General features: G+C 42.0%; 1 protein-coding gene across 4 annotated transcripts in view; it reads right to left on the bottom strand.

The window, feature by feature from the left end:
- LOC140896185 (uncharacterized) overlaps positions 1-16,784 on the bottom strand; it is a 41,850-nt gene that overhangs the window by 22,875 nt on the left and 2,191 nt on the right. For 3 of the 4 annotated variants that reach the window (XR_012154460.2, XM_073307532.2, XM_073307546.2), the window contains 5 exons: positions 16,609-16,719; positions 14,936-15,037; positions 13,089-13,179; positions 10,776-10,916; positions 9,572-9,781 (listed from right to left, as the gene is read on the bottom strand). Coding sequence is in view for 3 of the 4 variants with exons in the window: in XM_073307532.2 (XP_073163633.2) it covers positions 9,572-9,781; positions 10,776-10,916; positions 13,089-13,179; positions 14,936-15,037; positions 16,609-16,719 (655 nt within the window). In the remaining variant the exon portion in view is untranslated. Of the gene's footprint in view, positions 1-9,571; positions 9,782-10,775; positions 10,917-13,088; positions 13,180-14,935; positions 15,038-16,372; positions 16,436-16,608; positions 16,720-16,784 lie in introns of those variants that run through there. The other variant, XM_073307557.2, reaches the window with a different exon arrangement.

The following is a 16,784-nucleotide window of genomic DNA, read 5'->3' as shown; positions in this document are numbered from 1 at the left end:
CCGGGTGTCGGGGGGAGCGGGACACCCCCGGCGTTGGCTGGCCACCGCCCCGCCCCTTACCCGCTGCAGGCGGCCCGGGCCTCGTAACCGTTCCTGCCGCAGCGCCCGCCGCTCTTTCGAACCGCCGCTCCTCGGCTTCTCATTGCGCGGAACGACCAGCGCCAGCCGATTGGCCTGCTGCTGCTCCCGGCCCCTTGACTGGCTACCTCGCCAGCCAATCAGGGGCGAGCAGCCGTCCGCGCCCTCCGGGCTTGCGCGTTTGCGGGCACGCGCGGCGCGTTCCCACAGCCGTGAGCGCTGCTGGCGTCTGACGCAGACAGGGCAGGGAGGGGAAAGCTACTGCGGCTCTCGTTCCAGCTGGGCTCCTTGTAAACGCCCCCCGGCCCTGGGTCACACAAACCATCTTCTAGGCGGTGTGTGCGGTCCAGGCCCTTGAGGAAGGGGAGGAGAGAATTCTCTGTCCTGTATTTTCAGAGACAGTCATTGTAACTGGAGAATCATGAACACTCACATCCTGATAAACTGTAAGGGATGAAATGGAGTCAGTTTGGATCTAATTCACAACAGTGTAAATCTGAAGCAAGTGACATGAATTACACCACTGTAAATGAGAGCCAAATCAGGCCCAGGTTAATAATCTATAGTGTCGATACAATCTCTTCATTCCAATAAAAGATACACCATGCTAACAAAATGCACAAACTATTTCAATTCCACCTCATACAAGTGCCATACTTTGTCAGCTCCGACGGATCAGTCATGCTCCATTTTCAAATCATAACCTCTGAAAAAACAGTAGTGACACCATTTCTAGCACTGACTGCAAAACATTGAAGCGCTAATAAGGGCTAAACAGAGGGCACCTAGGCATATGTCTACCCTTCAATACCCTGCACCTGCATGTGTCTACCCTTCATTTTTTGTGTCATGTACTTATCCTTAGGATGAATAAAAAATTAACTGAGTCAAAAAATCACTGCAGGATTTGCTCTGCAGGCTCATTAGCAGATTTTTAGAGCTGAAATCTTTCCAAACGCTGGTTAAAGAATTCAGATACTAAAGTGAGTACAACAATATAAATGTCTACATAGACAAGATGACCAAACAAAAAGAAAGGGCACACGACTTTCCTCAAATGTGCAGGAGCATGGCAAAGGATCCGGATGATGGGAAAAATGTAGGAAATACAAATCTAGTTTTATTGAGACACCACATGACTAGTACTCAGATTTTCCATTTGTACTTCCCATGAAAGATGGCACCTGCAGAAGCACAGCGTCTTCTAGGGCCAAGTTGAGGTATTGTTTCAGTACTACATTCACCACCTATTTCCTATAAGTCGATACCAGAAGTGAAGACTACAAGTAGGTCTGCCATGATAGTCTTATGTTCCCAGCCTACCCTAGCTAGAACTGCTAGGAGCCAGCCTAATCTGCCACTGAGAGAAGAGGGGAGAAACAGCTCATCTCTCCATGAAATTCCTGCCTCAGGCCCTAAACACTCATGTATGCAGAATGAGCTTCTTCATCAACCACAGATGACTACTTCAAGACCACTTTCTTCCCCTCAGTGACAGTGTCCCTTTTCACACAGGGATTCTTAACAGGCAAACCTGGAACAAACTAAGCAAAACTGGGAGTTCCCTTCATAAGCCTCAAAATGCCTGTACAGCCAGCTACTCTTCTGAATAGCCCTCCCTATCTACACAAACAAAAACAAAAACCATAATTGGGTGGAAATTTGTCGTTTTGTTATACACAGTATTTCAACCATCAAACCTCTGAATAAAAATGTATAACCATCAAGTCTTCAGCATCTGTTAGACTTTTACGGCTTTCAGACTGAAAACAATTAAAAGCTACTGTGAAAAATCAGAGTCTTGTATTGAAACCATCTGTCAAACTAAACTATCCAAAGACACTTGTTCTGTTGATGATTCCTCCATGTAAGAAGAAACTGCTTTGTTAACTCTACTATTCTAATCAGTGCATCAAGTGTTTGGGATTCGGTTAAAAGTTCATGGCAGTTCTCAAGTAACAGCAATGTGAATCCCTGGTACTATCCTCGCGCTAGTGACTGTGTATTGTGAAAGAATCATAGGGAGAACGGCATGTCGACAAGAAACGTAGAGTCAAGAAGGAAAGGAACTATCAATATCTAACGTTATAATTACCCAGATTGTTATGATGACTAAAATTTGTAGAATATCTTTCATACCCAACACCGTTTACAGACTGAACCACTTTACCCACCAAAGGCAGCCACCTCTGAGGTAAAATGGGACAGTTATTTCCCAACACACAGTAACATTACACAACATCTTAGCAAAAACAACAAGGAGTCCGGTGGCACCTTAAAGACTAACAGATTTATTTGGGCATAAGCTTTTGTGGGTAAGAAGCCACTTCTTCAGATGCATGGAGTGAAAATTACAGATGCAGGCATTATATAATGACACATGAAAAGAAGGGAGTTACCTCACAAGTGGAGAACCAGTGCTGACAGTGAGTGAGGACAAATACCATATCCAGCTGAAACTGATGGGGGATTTAGGCAGACATAATACAATTATCCAAATTTGAATTTGGCCAGGACACTGCAGTCAGCTAGTCTGTATGTTGAAAATGTGTCATGAGATTTTTAATGACTGTGGAGGTCAAGAATTGGTCCCAACAGCACTGTGTCTCTAACACTATGCCAAGGTAGGGATTTAATATTGACTCAAAAGGAAATATGCCACTGATGCCCCAATTGCAAGTAATGGAACTTGTTTGAAAATCCTGTTTAAAAACAGAGTGGTTCAAACAGTTCATGCTAGGCTGGCAACACTATGGTTTTACTTTGATTTTTCAGAGGGAAGAAATGTGTTTTACACTGCAATGCATCGTTACAATTTATGGCACTATATGTATTACTAATAATAATCTCCATGCTACAGAGCTACTTGTATAAAATAGCTACAGTGTATAATTATTTCTTTCAGTTACTACAGATCATAGACCTATCACAATCATTCAAGAGTCCATCCTTCTTTTATTTTTGGCCCAGATGATTTAAGCAAATGTGTGTGTTTGCAACAGAGAAAAACTAACCAAGGCAGACAGATGTTGGACATATCTGCATTAGTAATGAAACTAAAAAGCCTGAAAGGGACTTGGCAAATACTATAAACCAAGTGCTATTGAAAAGTCCTGTAATTCATGCTTCAGTTAATATATATTTCCTATTAATGAAATTCAATCCTGATGGGAGCTGGCAATAAAACAGAAGTAGTGCATGAGTTTTTGACATTAAAATATAAATCCCTTGTATGCTGCACTCTAATGTAGAAGCTAGATTTCAATTCGAAATAAGATTTTTATAATAGTAGGATTTTTTTTTTCTGGATGTAGTGTTAAAGGTGAACTACGTTGCTTTAACAGGTAAACATGTCAGAATCCAAATTAGTAATGGACTTCAAAATTACAAGTAAATTCATGAAAACATATACACAGATACATAAACAAAATACAGAAAAACCCTATTTAGTTCAACCTCATTAGTCCAAAATTCCCTCTGATAGGAACCTAGATTATGTCACTTGATGTGAATCGTTGATCAGTAACTGCCTCAATTACTCATCCCTCCAATTATTTTATTATCCCCAAAATGTTCAGATGAAATGAGATTTCATTTACAATAATTTTCTCCATCATTTACCTGCTCTGTAAACAGTTGATGACAAGAAAACCAGATGCCCTGCACTGCTTTAAGCATCTATGATGTCATCAACTCTGGCAAGACAAATTTAGAAGCTTGCATTCAGCTTTTGGCAGGTGTCCTTCCTTTTTCTGTGTAAGAAAAATATCTAGATCCATATGCTTCCTAGTGCTGGCTGTAGTTTAACATTACAAGATCGGGTTTTAAGCAGTCCTGGCAATGGTTGTGCAGCACTTTCCTTTGCAAGCAAGAATTATGGGTGGAATTCTTTTGGAGCATTATGCCATTTATTGGGTGGTGCCAGCATCTTTAAGGAAACGATTCAAAACATGTTCAGTTTTCTCAGTAAACAAGTTGTCTACAGGCCTCCATGAATGTAAGGTGACATTGTACAGCAAAGGATATAATATCTGTACAGACAATCATAATACCCCATGGGTGATGGGCAAGGAAGCCAGGCCCATACATAGGAAGGGTGGTCGTTGGGAGATAAATTGGGAAAGGCACAAACAAAGAACTGCAAATGCATCCTTGCTGTTGTACAGATTACCTGAAGCCCTAGCAATAGAAGTATTATTTAAACCTACCCAAACTGCTCAAATGCACTACAAACAATTCCAAGAATGGATGAATTATGGATGAGGATGGTATTTTGAAGAAATAAAAGGTCTGTGTGGGGCGACTGGATAGGCAGAATAGGTATGGGAGTTGGAATACTAAATGCAGGCAATATAGAAAATCTGCAAAGGAAATTAGGTTATTCCACGAATATAGGAGACAATCTATGGGAGGTGGGCCAAAGGCAGGTGCAATTCCTAAAAACCAGCACAGTCCTCACGGAACATTTAAAAATTGCTCTCCTTAATCTAATCTGCAATCCTAATTGGGGAAAAGGCTATGCTAAATGAGACATGGGCCAGACAATTTGCTATGGCTGAATTACATTTGTTAAGCGATGTTCAAGGTATAATTAGGAGCTTATTCCATGGACACTGGCCAGTAGAATGGAATTCTTTCTATTCTGTAAAAGTGAACGTTAGTTCCTGAATAGATCCCAGGTGGTGGAAGGTTACACTTTTAAATTGTGAATGGACCCAATGTACTGTGCTGGCCTTCAGTCCCTTGAATGGAACTCTCATAAATACCTATCCAATCATTAATAATGGCATTTTACATAATGAGTCATTCATGTACCCTATGAAAGGTAATAAATGGGCAGTAAAGAACAAGGCAGCAAGGCTTGGTAATGCAGATTTCTCTGTATGTGTAGAGGATATTCAGGAGGGGTGGGTTTATCAGCCAGGATAATTGCAATTGGTAAAAGGTGGGTGTGGGAACACGAGTGAGCACTCCCATCTTTTGGGCCCCGAGCCATATTACATACTTAGGGAATGGAAAGGTCTGTCTCTAATAAATTTGTTAGTCTCTAAGGTGCCACAAGTTCTCCTTTTCTTTTTGCGGATACAGACTAACACGGCTGCTACTCTGAAACCTGTCAATACTAATAATGTGTAGAGTGTCACCTTGGAAAGGCACAGAAATTGTGTAAAGGTCTCAGAAGGCACACAATACAGCAAAGTGTCATTAAAGAGTATAAAATTGGGAAATGAAAATTGGCAAATTGTGCCCCACATTATCACTCAAAATATAACCTGGTTGGGGGAGATTTGTTTCATAATATAAAATTAGAGATTCCGCTATCAATGCATTGGAGAGCCTTGCTGAAGTCTGCAGAGGTTGTATGGGGCACTGCTTAAGAAACAAGCAAGACGTCACATATCCTCAGGTTAAGTATGGGTGAGGATGTGAACACTATCACAAAATTGGGAAAAGACATTACAACAGCAGGAGCCAATAACTGGTGGGATGACTTAATGCATTCTAACATGGAGACTGAAATACAACACCTGATCCTGCAGCCAGTGACAATCATGTGCCTTATGCAAGGGTTAATTATAATCTCTGTGTTTTTGCTTCGTAGGGTGGTTGTGTTTATATCGACGCAAAATGTTCAGCAAGACCTTGTGTGTTCTGGGCCTAACATCCCCAGGCCCATGTATGGCACATTAATTGGCAACAATATCTCATGCCATGCAAGAGGATGTGCCGGCATTCTTGAGATATGTAGGGCATGGAATTGGGTTGTGTGTAAAGAGGCCACGAATAGCAGCCTAGCCCTGCTGGTTGACATTTTATGGCCCAAGTCATGTTTTCCCCAATGGCTGGTAGGGGGCCCACCGCATAAAAGTTAATTGAGTGCAGAACCCATATCTAGCATTACTTATGTAGGCATGCCGTGACAACTAACAGTGAACAATGTAAGGACAGGGCTAGGAATAATCATCGAACCTATGGTCACCTGGATCAAAGGACTCTCCCCATGGACTTATTCAGGCAGGACAGAGGAGCAAGACAGTTGGTAGTGCTACTGAAATAATGGACATTCTGTATGGAAGTATTGGACAAGAATGGTAGTACACAGATGGCATCTTGTACCACAAAGGCCACAGATTTGCAGGAATATTAATATGCACCAAGCAGGGGGTGTTTTTCTGGAGACACCCTGAACTGGAAGAAACGGACAAGTACATAACAGAGGACAGAAACATGGCGTAGTGGGTGCACGTAAAACAAGAAAAGGAGGGGATATGTAGGATGTAATATGTAGAATGTATATTTTAAGTGTTGAGACATATGAAAAGATGCCAACTTGTCTGGCAAGGAAAGAGAACAGCCAGGTAAAAGCCAGCAACCTGATCAGGTAAACAACTGGGTCACCAAACTAATCTTAGTGCTAGGCAGAAAAAGCGTTTATGCAATATACAATGAATAACTTTGCAACACTGTATTTAAGGCGAGCACCTGAATGAATGTGGAGAAACGCTTGCATTTAACCCTATATTGTGCCGTTTCAGTGGACTGATCTCTCACTGAAGCAGCAAATAAACGACATCCTTCTTCAGCTCAAAAGTCTGTCTGTGGAACTGCACTCTGGGTGGCGGGGAAAGAACCAGGTCTGCACTAATAACTTACGCTGGTATAACTATGTCACTCAGGAGTGTGAAAAATCCACACCCCTGAGTGATGCAGTTATAGCGACCTAACCCGTGGTGTAGACAGCACTATGTCGACATAGCTACCGCCTCTCATGGAGTTGGATTAACTACGCTGAGGGGAGACGCTCTCCCAACCCCATTCACTTCAGTGAGATGACTCTCCCAACTCTCTTAGCCAGGGTATGCTCCCAGGGGGCCAAATCTCAAGGTCCTTACTCAGGCACCGATGCAGCAAAGCTCTTAGGACCAGATTTTTAAAGGCACCTAACTCCCACTGAAATCAATGTGAGTTAAGCACCTACATATCTTTAAAATTTGACCCTTAAGCTTGCATGTAACTTCAAGCACATAAATAGTCCCACTGATTTCAGTGAGAATAACTGATGCCTAAGTGCTTTGTTGGATCAGGGCATCAGTTGTTAATCATGGAAAGCTCCCAGTGAAGTACATGGGAGTTCTGCCTGAGTAAGGACTTAGTAAAAACTGAGTAAGGACCTTGGGGTTTGGCCCAGTATTTGTGCTCAATACTATTTCTGGAGTTTGTACTTCTAAAATTACTAAGATTTCTCTTACTGATGCTCATGTCAGACCTTGATGGGTAGTCACTAGGGGAAAATTTACTTCTATGTAATTCATATGCTAATAAGACCACAAACCAAGCCAAGCTGATCAGATTGTGTATGTTTTGGGTTATGAGAAATCACCACCCTGCTTGTAACTCTTTTGTATTTACCAAATCCATACCATGACTGAAATGTCTCCACTGCTAGGAGGACATTGTGAAAGGTCCATGCTCCCCCCATCCCTTGCTCAAAGGTGCACCTTTATGTTTGTTCAGAAAGCTATGTAATTTGGGTTATCTCTGAAAGTATGTTTTCTTTTTTCGGAGTTTTAAGTGAATCGCAGTTATGATAAAACCTGCCAGCACTGTCACCGCGCCAGAAACCGTGTAGGCAATTCCCAGGAAGAGGTTACTCCCTCCACACCATGTGACGGTTGAGAGAACCACCTGCTTTTTCCCTTTGAATTTGGTAACAGGGAAATCTGATGAGGCGACGTTAAAGTTTCATTAACAATCAGGATAAAATGTACAGTGAGGAGTGTGCAAAAAATACTCTTTAAAATACACAAGGTGGGGATTTTTGCATTTGTTGTAAAAGTCTTTTATGGTGCTTTTAACTATTCTGTATCCCCTTGCCTCTTGTTACCAGTGGGTCCACAACCCCCAAAATGGCTGGGTGTGGGTAAGAAACTCACACACATCGTGTGCATCTACAGTCTTAGCAAGATTATTGAAATACACCGGATTCTTTAATAATATGATGTCAAATTCATCCTCATATTGCTATGTACTGCACTGGAGCTGCATCATAATATTTAAGGGCAGCCTGCAAAAATTACTGGGAAATGAGCTTTTTGGGTGCTATTGTAATGAAGAACCTTTTAGCATTTTCCTTGACACTCCAGTCTCTGACATGAGGACACTCCACATAACATTCTTGTTGCATCCCCACCTCTCAATTCTAAGTCACGTTTATTCATCTAAGGCGTTGTCTACATGGGAGAGTTTTACCAACTATGCCAAAATAGTTATTCAGGTGTAACCCCATGTGTGGACATTTTTATTCAGTTTAACTTAAACCCCTTCCCAAGCAACATAAGCCAGTAGCTCTCAACCATCTAGTCCAGTGGTTCTCAACCAGAGGTATGCGTACCCCTGGGGGTACACAGAGGTCTTTCAGGGGGTACATCAACTCATCTAGATATTTTCCTAGTCTTCCAACAGGCTCCATAAATAGCACTAGAAAAGTCAGTACAAACTAAAATTTTATACAGACAATGACTTGTTTATGCTGCTCTACATACTAGACACTGAAATGTAAGTGAAATATTTATATTCCAATTGATTTATTTTATGATTACATGGTAAATATGAAAAAGGAAGCAATTTTGCCATAATAGTGTACTCTGACATTTTTGTATGTTTATGTCTGATTTTGTAAGCAAGTAGTTTTTAAGTGAGGTGAAACTTGGGGGTACGCAAGACTCCCGAAAGGGGTAAAGTAGTCTGGAGAGACGGAGAGCCGCTGATACAAGCTGAGCTAGAAAACAGCCACCTTGTAGTACAATAAGGGACATCTCCATTGCAGCCAGGGATGTTAACGGCAGCTCGTGTAAACGTCCCCGTGCTAGCTGTACTCTAGCTAGCTCACTAAAAACAAAAGTGAAGATGCCGTGGCACAATCTTCAGCATGGACTCCACAAGCCTGCCTGACTCCCAGGATACGTACTCACTAATGTAGCCCATGCTGAAGTCTGTGCCACAGCATCCTCGCTTCTGTTTTTAGTGAGCTAGCTCTAGTACCTCTAATGCAGAGACGTCTACACAAGCTACCATTCACAGCCTTGACTGCAGTGTCGACATGCCCTAAGTGTGTCCACACAGGTGGTGAGAACAGTATAACTATATAAGTATAAATTCACCCCTCAGGTTATGCTGTGTGGATAAAGTCTAAGCCCTTTTAATTCCCCACCATCTGTACCAAAGCTGGCACTGCCAGGCTTTGCCTCCAGCCAAAGGTCAGGCAAGCAGTTGCCTTAGAAGTTAGATCTAGTGTCACACGGCCTGATATAGGGCCTTTAAGAGACATATCTTAACTCCACCAACACAGGCTGCAGGAAATCCAGGGATTCCCCCCAAACTAGATCTCCCTCAGGTTTTTTGTTGTATTACTGCCAAGCCACCATACTAGCAGGCATCTCTTTTTTTACCTGCCTAAAAATTAAGGAGTACCTTGGACATGATGAAAGGATACTGTAGGCAATGTGGAAGGTGTAATTCCCTGCTGGGAGACCATCAGCAAACTGGTTGGTATGGCTGACGCGACGGTAAAGGTTTCTGAACGTGGGAAAGGCTGACACACGCATCCAGATGATTAAGTCGTCGTTTAGATAACCGTTGTTCCTTTCATCCTCCTCATCCAGTAAATAAGCTGGTTTCTGCCAGTAAGGAGGCCTTGTTGTTCCTGGGGAGGAACAGGGATGAGCTATCAATGTTTAGAATGCTGCTAAGACAGGTAGTTCAATTATTTAATCCTTCTGGGTTTCTGATGTTCAACCGAGAATACAGATCAGACAAAGGTTCTGTCCAATATTCACAAGACATAGAGCCAATCACACTTTCCATCCAAAGATCTCAGATCACGTCTCAGACATTAACAAACTGAACCTCACAACACCCCTGTGGGGTAGGTAAATAGTATTAGCCCCATTTTATAGATGGGAAAACCAGTGCAGGAGAGGCAAAGTGTACAGGAACAGTATCCCACTCTAATCATAAGAAAACTTTCCCTCTGCATTTAATTGTTCACCTTTATTTTTCATTTTTGTGCATTGATTCCTTTCTGTATACCTACAAAATGCACTAAAAGAGCAGTAAACATATGCATCTTATTTGTCATTAATTTGAAAAATTTTCTACAATATTTAGAAGAAGAAGAAGAATATTGAAACTACTTAGATGGTTACTTCTTAAGGGACAGGGACTGTTTTGTTGTTCTGTGTTTGTACAGGACCTACCACCATGGAGTCCTGGGTCCATGACTGGGGCTACTATATTCTACTGCAATACAAACTAATAGTAATAACAAAACAGTGCTAATGAATATACATTTAAAGATGGAACAAATAGGTGATTCCACTTGGTTAACTCCTTTTGCCCAAGACCTTTAGTGGGTGAGGATGGTGCGGAAAGTAGTGGGGCTTCACTCTCCTGACATTCTAGAACATCTTTTTCTCTTCATAGCATCCCAGTCTCCTCTCTAAATGTGGCATAGTTCCCCATTGAAAAGTTGGAGAAGATCTCGTGAAGTTGCTCTCACAGTGCTTCCTCTGGACAAGTTACCTGCCATCGGGAAGAACACATAGACCCGTCTCCCAGAAATTGTGCATGTCTCAGGAGACTTCCACAAACAGAAGGAAGACTTTTATAATAAGGCAGGGTAGTGGAATCATTCTTACCTGCAAATGCAGAAGAGAGATTGTATGATGTTGGATTCCGAAATTTCACATTTTTATCTGACCACCAACTATTTCCAGTCTTCAACAATGGGACTTGGATAGCAGTGTATGAGTTAAGATAGTAAGAAAGTTGAATAGAATCTGCAGGGAGATCCAAAGTAATACATGTTATTAACAGGTCTGCAACTTCCAATGGTCACTCCAGTAGTCAACATGACCAACTGAAACCTTAAACAGAGAGAAAGAGAGAGAGAGAGGAGAGAGTCTTGTGAACAAACAGAAAGAAAAGACCGAGAGAGGGTTTTATCATTACTTCATCATGTACACATTCTGCGTGCCTCACAAGTAAAGGACCATTCAAATTTCCTGAGTAAGAGCACCCTTGGAAGTTTTAAAAGCTGACCGTTTCCCTACTTAATGACAGGTTTCAGAGTAGCAGCCGTGTTAGTCTGTATTCGCAAAAAGAAAAGGAGGACTTGTGGCACCTTAGAGACTAACCAATTTATTTGAGCGTAACATCCGATGAAGTGCGCTGTAGCTCACGAAAGCTTAGGATCAAATAAATTGGTTAGTCTCTAAGGTGCCACAAATACTCCTGTTCCTTTTGCATATCCCTACTGAAAATTCTCCTTGCGTCACCATGACAGAATATCTACAGCTGTATTTCATTTACATTCCTTGATTCCTCTGTGATCAAATTCTTGGGATTGTGTCACCTGAAGCTTTTTGTTTGTTTGTTTTTTGAGGAGCTAGCGAAGGAATGATAGTTACAATCTATGAGCAGGCTTACTCTCCTATTTACCCCTGCCTTGGATTTTGTTAGGTAGTGTAACTGAAGTGAATGTGATCCTACTTGCTTGAAGTCTCCACTTGCATTTCTGAAGCAGGTTCTATAATATGCAAAAATCAAATGTCAAAGATATATGAAGAAGACTCCTTAATTGAAGCTGCTATAGAGTGACGAGCCTTTGTAGCTTGTTACCAGCAATTTCCTTGAATCATCTTTTCCAACATCCAAAAAGAATCTAAGGGAAAGTGTACTAGAGTCATGCACCACCCCTTCATTTTCATGGAACAGAATGTGCATCTTTGTCTATGTTGAGAAAATATGGAAAGATAATGTGACAAGTAGCTACAACCTTAAACTGGTTTATTTTTTTAAAACCTGAAAACTGTAGTTCTTTATTAATTAGCTTGCCAAAGATAACTTGGTAGCTTCTGAGAACAATGTCAGGATAGCTTTCTCCCTGTAAAATCCTGGTGGAGACAAGGGACAGGCAGTTTTTTAGCTCATTGTATTTATTGAGGAAAACTCCAGGTGAGGGGTTTAGAGTTGACCTCAGCTAGTAACATCGAGGTAAAAACTACTCGTGCCTTGTCTCTACCAGGATTTTACAGGGAGGAAGTTATCTTGCTGTATAAATGCACTTTTTCTTTTGCAGTAAAGATATAACCCAAGGAGTCCATGTCTTGAAGAAACATTTTGATTTGTCTTCATGAGAGCGAGGCTGTGTCTACACACTGAAGCTGTGAGAAGCGGAGAAGCTATATTAGTACAGCTGCATCCATACTAGAGTTGCCGTATCAGTATAACTATATTGGTTAAAAAAAGATTAGATTCTGTAATCAATGTAGTTGTGCTTGTACAAAAGCCATTGACGTGCAGACCTGGCCTTATGCTGACTTAAAACTGGTTATAGCAGTTTAGCTTGCACATGTAAATTGACTGACAAGTTAAATCACTATAAGCCAGGATTATTAAACCAATGTAAGTACGTCCATAGAGGGGTTTGCATCAGTTTAGAAACACAACTTTAGTTAAGACAGTGTAACTGTTTGTGTAGACCAAGCCGAGATCAGATTCTCCATTTCAAGAATGTGCCACACTTTTAAACCAGTCACCCTAGGAAAGCGGAAGCTGAGTTTTCCAGGCCCACTCAATAGCCTGTTGTCAGGCTAGGATCAGGCGATAAATTTACTGTCTCCCTCTTTTTCTAGGATACTCAGTTCCCCAATCCTGCAGCTGGATCATGTGGGTGGACTCCTGCACTCACATGGAGTCTCACTGAGTTTAGTAATGTAAGTGGAGTCACTGCAGTGCAGCATGTCGGGTGCCACATCCACTTTGGCCACACCTTCGAACAGTTTAACATCCATATAGGAGAGAGCCAGACAGAGGTGCCAGGATCAGACATGCAGAGAACATGCAAGAATCAGCACTTAGATGGGGCTCTGTGAGGTCTCAGGGGCACAGAGATATTTAAATTGGTTACATCTGTGCAGGCAAATAAATCCGACATGGAAGGTACTTACCATTGAACATGCTGTTGGCAATGGCACCGCATGGAGCCATTGGAGTTCCGTTTGGATAGGTTGTGAAAGGCGCACAGTTGCTGTTCTGAATCTGAACTCAAGGTCAATGGACAATTAGAAATGTCTTTTCCTCATCAACATTTTTTTGGTCAATCTTTTACTCTTATTTCCCCCCTTTAAAAAAAACAAACCCACCCCCACCCCCCAAAAAAACCCAACAACCCAAAAAAGAAAACCACCAAATATCTAAGAGTGCTAGGAGTTGCCAGTGCTTTCCAGTCACATTAGAGATGGGCCCCAAACAGAACGAGACTGGGGTGAGGCGTATCTGCCGTGGTCTAGTGGACTGAAGGGGTATGTCTACACAGCTGCTGGGAGCATATTCCCAGCACAGACTGTTGCTGTGTGACAGATCCCCACAAAGGGAAAACCAACTAACTATTCAGGGGAAACTGTTTATGTGGGAAACTAAACATACTGAAAACTATCGAGATTTGTTTTCTCTAGTCTCTTTCTTTCTGTTATATTCCTATTTTACATATAAGAGAGTGGTGGCAACACTGAAAGACCAGCTTAGGTCTGTTAACAGGATTATAAAAAGGTTTTGTTCCATCTGCATGGTACTGGGAGTCCATGGTATAATCACAGCTGGGCTACAGTGATGTTGTAACGGTGTGCCTTAACACTGCAGGCTGATATGTTCAAACAAATTGTTTTGGTTGCCGCAGTTTGTCGGTACTCCATTTGAGACCTCTTAAAGGGGCCTGGCATTCAAAGGGTGAGTGCTCTTTTAGTCACTTTTTAACATAAAGGCTGCATCATAGAGAGGACCTTAGGGCCAATCTAGACTAGAATTATAAATAACAATTACAACCAGCTCACAATGATGTATTCCCCGACCCAGGTACAACATAGTTCCATTTTTCAGTGTAGACAGGACATTTACCTGCATCCCCAAACTCTGCTAAAATGTTGGACTTATTTAAGCCTTTACCATGGATTGAAGACATGCGTAAAAAAATGGCTAGGTGCCATCCATTCCCCAGGACAACTGTCTTGTAGCTGTGTCCCCAACTCGTGTAGATTGGGTCTAAAACGGCTAGCAAACCTCCAATAAAATCCAACTACTAATGATATTGCTGATAATTCTCGGCACTTGTGATCTGTAGACCTCAAAGCACATTCTGATGAAAACTCCTTTTCCAGGCATTGAAGTCAGTCTCCTTCCCTGTTTGCACACACATGCTACAGCTTCTACGACAACCAAATTGTTTTATCAGAGTTACAATGTGTGACCGTTGCTTCTGTACTTAATACCGAAGCTTTGCAACATCCCTGTGAATTGTTATAAGTGGGAAATGCTAGTAGAAAAGTTTACAGTGCCTTCTAACCTGAAGGAGACAACACTCACTAAAAAGTTGAGAAAGGGAGCTTACCCCTTGCAGCTGACCACATTTTCTATTCCCCACAAATAAGATGGCCAGGTCTAGTGCTCCAAATTTAAAGAAATTGAGGAATAAAGATATTGAGCTCTGGCTTTTTTTATGCACTTTTGGGCCCATCTGGTTTATAATCACAGCCTACCCTGGAGGAGAAATAGAGGGGCTCTGTTGCAACAAGAGACCCAGGAGAAACTCCGGTGATCTAAGGATACACAGCAACAGAGGAGAAACATTAAAAAAATTAAAATAAAAAAGGTAAATGTGGTTGTAAAACCACAAAAACTCGCAGAAGGACTCAGAGGCAGGTGTAGTACCAGAAACGACTTTTTAACCAGAGAACCACACACTATGAGCTTCCTCACCCGATGAAAATATTAATGATGTAACAAAAAGGAATACACTTACGTTTACATCTTCACCCAGCAATTGTGAGTCACTTCTGGAGAGGACATACCGACGGTGGTTCTGATAAAAGTTTTGTAGACGATAGTAGATAAAAACATCACCCTAGAATTCAAAGGAGAATAATATAGGATGAGGAGAGCATAAACAAAATAGGCCATTTTTACAAACTGTTGGGAAAAAATCCCGGAGGGGGAGAGAGAGGGGGAAGGGGGGCAGCCTGATGGATTTGTTGTTTACATTTCAGCTGACTATTTTAGCAGAAACATTCACTTTCCTTGGGCTTGTGGGTGGAGCATGGACAGAATACCATCATTCTCCCCACCCATTGCTTTGGCATCGCTGAACTACATGAGTAGTTCCATTGAGGTCACAGTTTTTTTATTTGGAAAGGTTGCAGGATTGGACCCCCAGTTTTCTAAATATGTTAAGATTATTAAATTCAACTATCAGCATTTAAAAAAAACAGATGTAAAGTAATTTAGCACTTGTGAAAGGTGCTGCACTGAGAGTGCTGTAGATTGAGGGTATAATTGTCAAAAATGCTTACCTGACTTAGGACCCTATGTCCTATTTTCAAAAGAGACTTAGGCACTTTTGGCTCCTAAATCCCTTTTGAAGAGAGACTTGGGGCTTGTCTACATGGTGCCACAGACCAGTCAGTGGGGGCGTGAACTGCAGAGTGCTCTAGCAGTCCCAGGAACACCCTGCCGTACTGCACACCTTGCACGGATGTAGTCCACAGGATTACGTAAATGCACACTCGATACCTTTTAGTTTGCACCACCACGATCTACATGGGCCAGGTAGAGAGCAACATATTAGAGCATTCTGCAGTTCACACCCCCATAGGCCTGTCTTTAGTGCAGTGTAGACAAGCCTTTAGCCCTTTTGAAAATGTTGAGTCTCGAATCTACAGACCAGATCTCATACAAGCAGCAGAAGTACCAGTTTGTACATGCAATATGGGAAACTGACATTTTTACTTTCCATTTTAAATGTTTTCAAACCTTGACACATTCTTACGGCTGAAGGATTTTCATGTCTAATGCATTTATAGCCCCTTTCACTCTGAAAAACTCTAAAGTTGTGGGAAGAGCTACAGGAGTTTTACTTACCAAAAGTGGCCGCGGCTTCAGTTTTCTGTCTCATCTGAAAGAAGGTCCTACCCCTGCTGCACAGTACCAACTAACACCAGGGTGTGGCCCTGGGTCCCTACTGGGGCATTGACTCACTACTGATTCAGAAGAAAGAAGTCACCTCTTGACTCAACAGCACTTCTTGCAGCACCTGTTTTCACCTGGGAGGTCTCCAATCTAAGTATTATGTAGCCTGATCTTGCTTAATTTATGGGATTTGCCAAAATGAGTAACAAGCAGGGTAAAGGCACATCTTTTGGGTGTAATCGTGATGTACATATCAGTGGTGACATATTATTACTTTTTTGGAAGGTGTGCAGTACTGCAGGGTGTTCCTGGGACCGCTAGAGCACTCCGCAGTTCACGCCCCCACTGACTGGTCTGTGGCACCATGTAGACAAAAAAGTTTGTTAGGTTTGTGAAAGGTACTGACATAAAGCCCTGGCTTAGTGTCCTTTACAGGACAAAATTTATACTTCTTACACATCCCGAAATACAGGAGCTGGGGTCTGCGGGTGGTTTCACACCTTCACCTACCAGCATATTTTCCTGCAGTGTGACGTGCACGGAACAGTTGCATTCTTTATCCCAGTTAGAGGAGTTTTCACGCAGTTTTGAACAATTCAAACATATGTCCGAATAGTTAATCTGTCAAAGAAATAAACAAGCAAAGATTATATTGGGGTGGACAAACTACGGCCCGCGGGCCAGAA

Source organism: Lepidochelys kempii, chromosome 1 (genome assembly GCF_965140285.1).
Source record: "Lepidochelys kempii isolate rLepKem1 chromosome 1, rLepKem1.hap1, whole genome shotgun sequence".
NCBI classification, from domain to species: domain Eukaryota; kingdom Metazoa; phylum Chordata; order Testudines; family Cheloniidae; genus Lepidochelys; species Lepidochelys kempii.
This window is presented reverse-complemented; position numbering and strand designations above follow the sequence as displayed.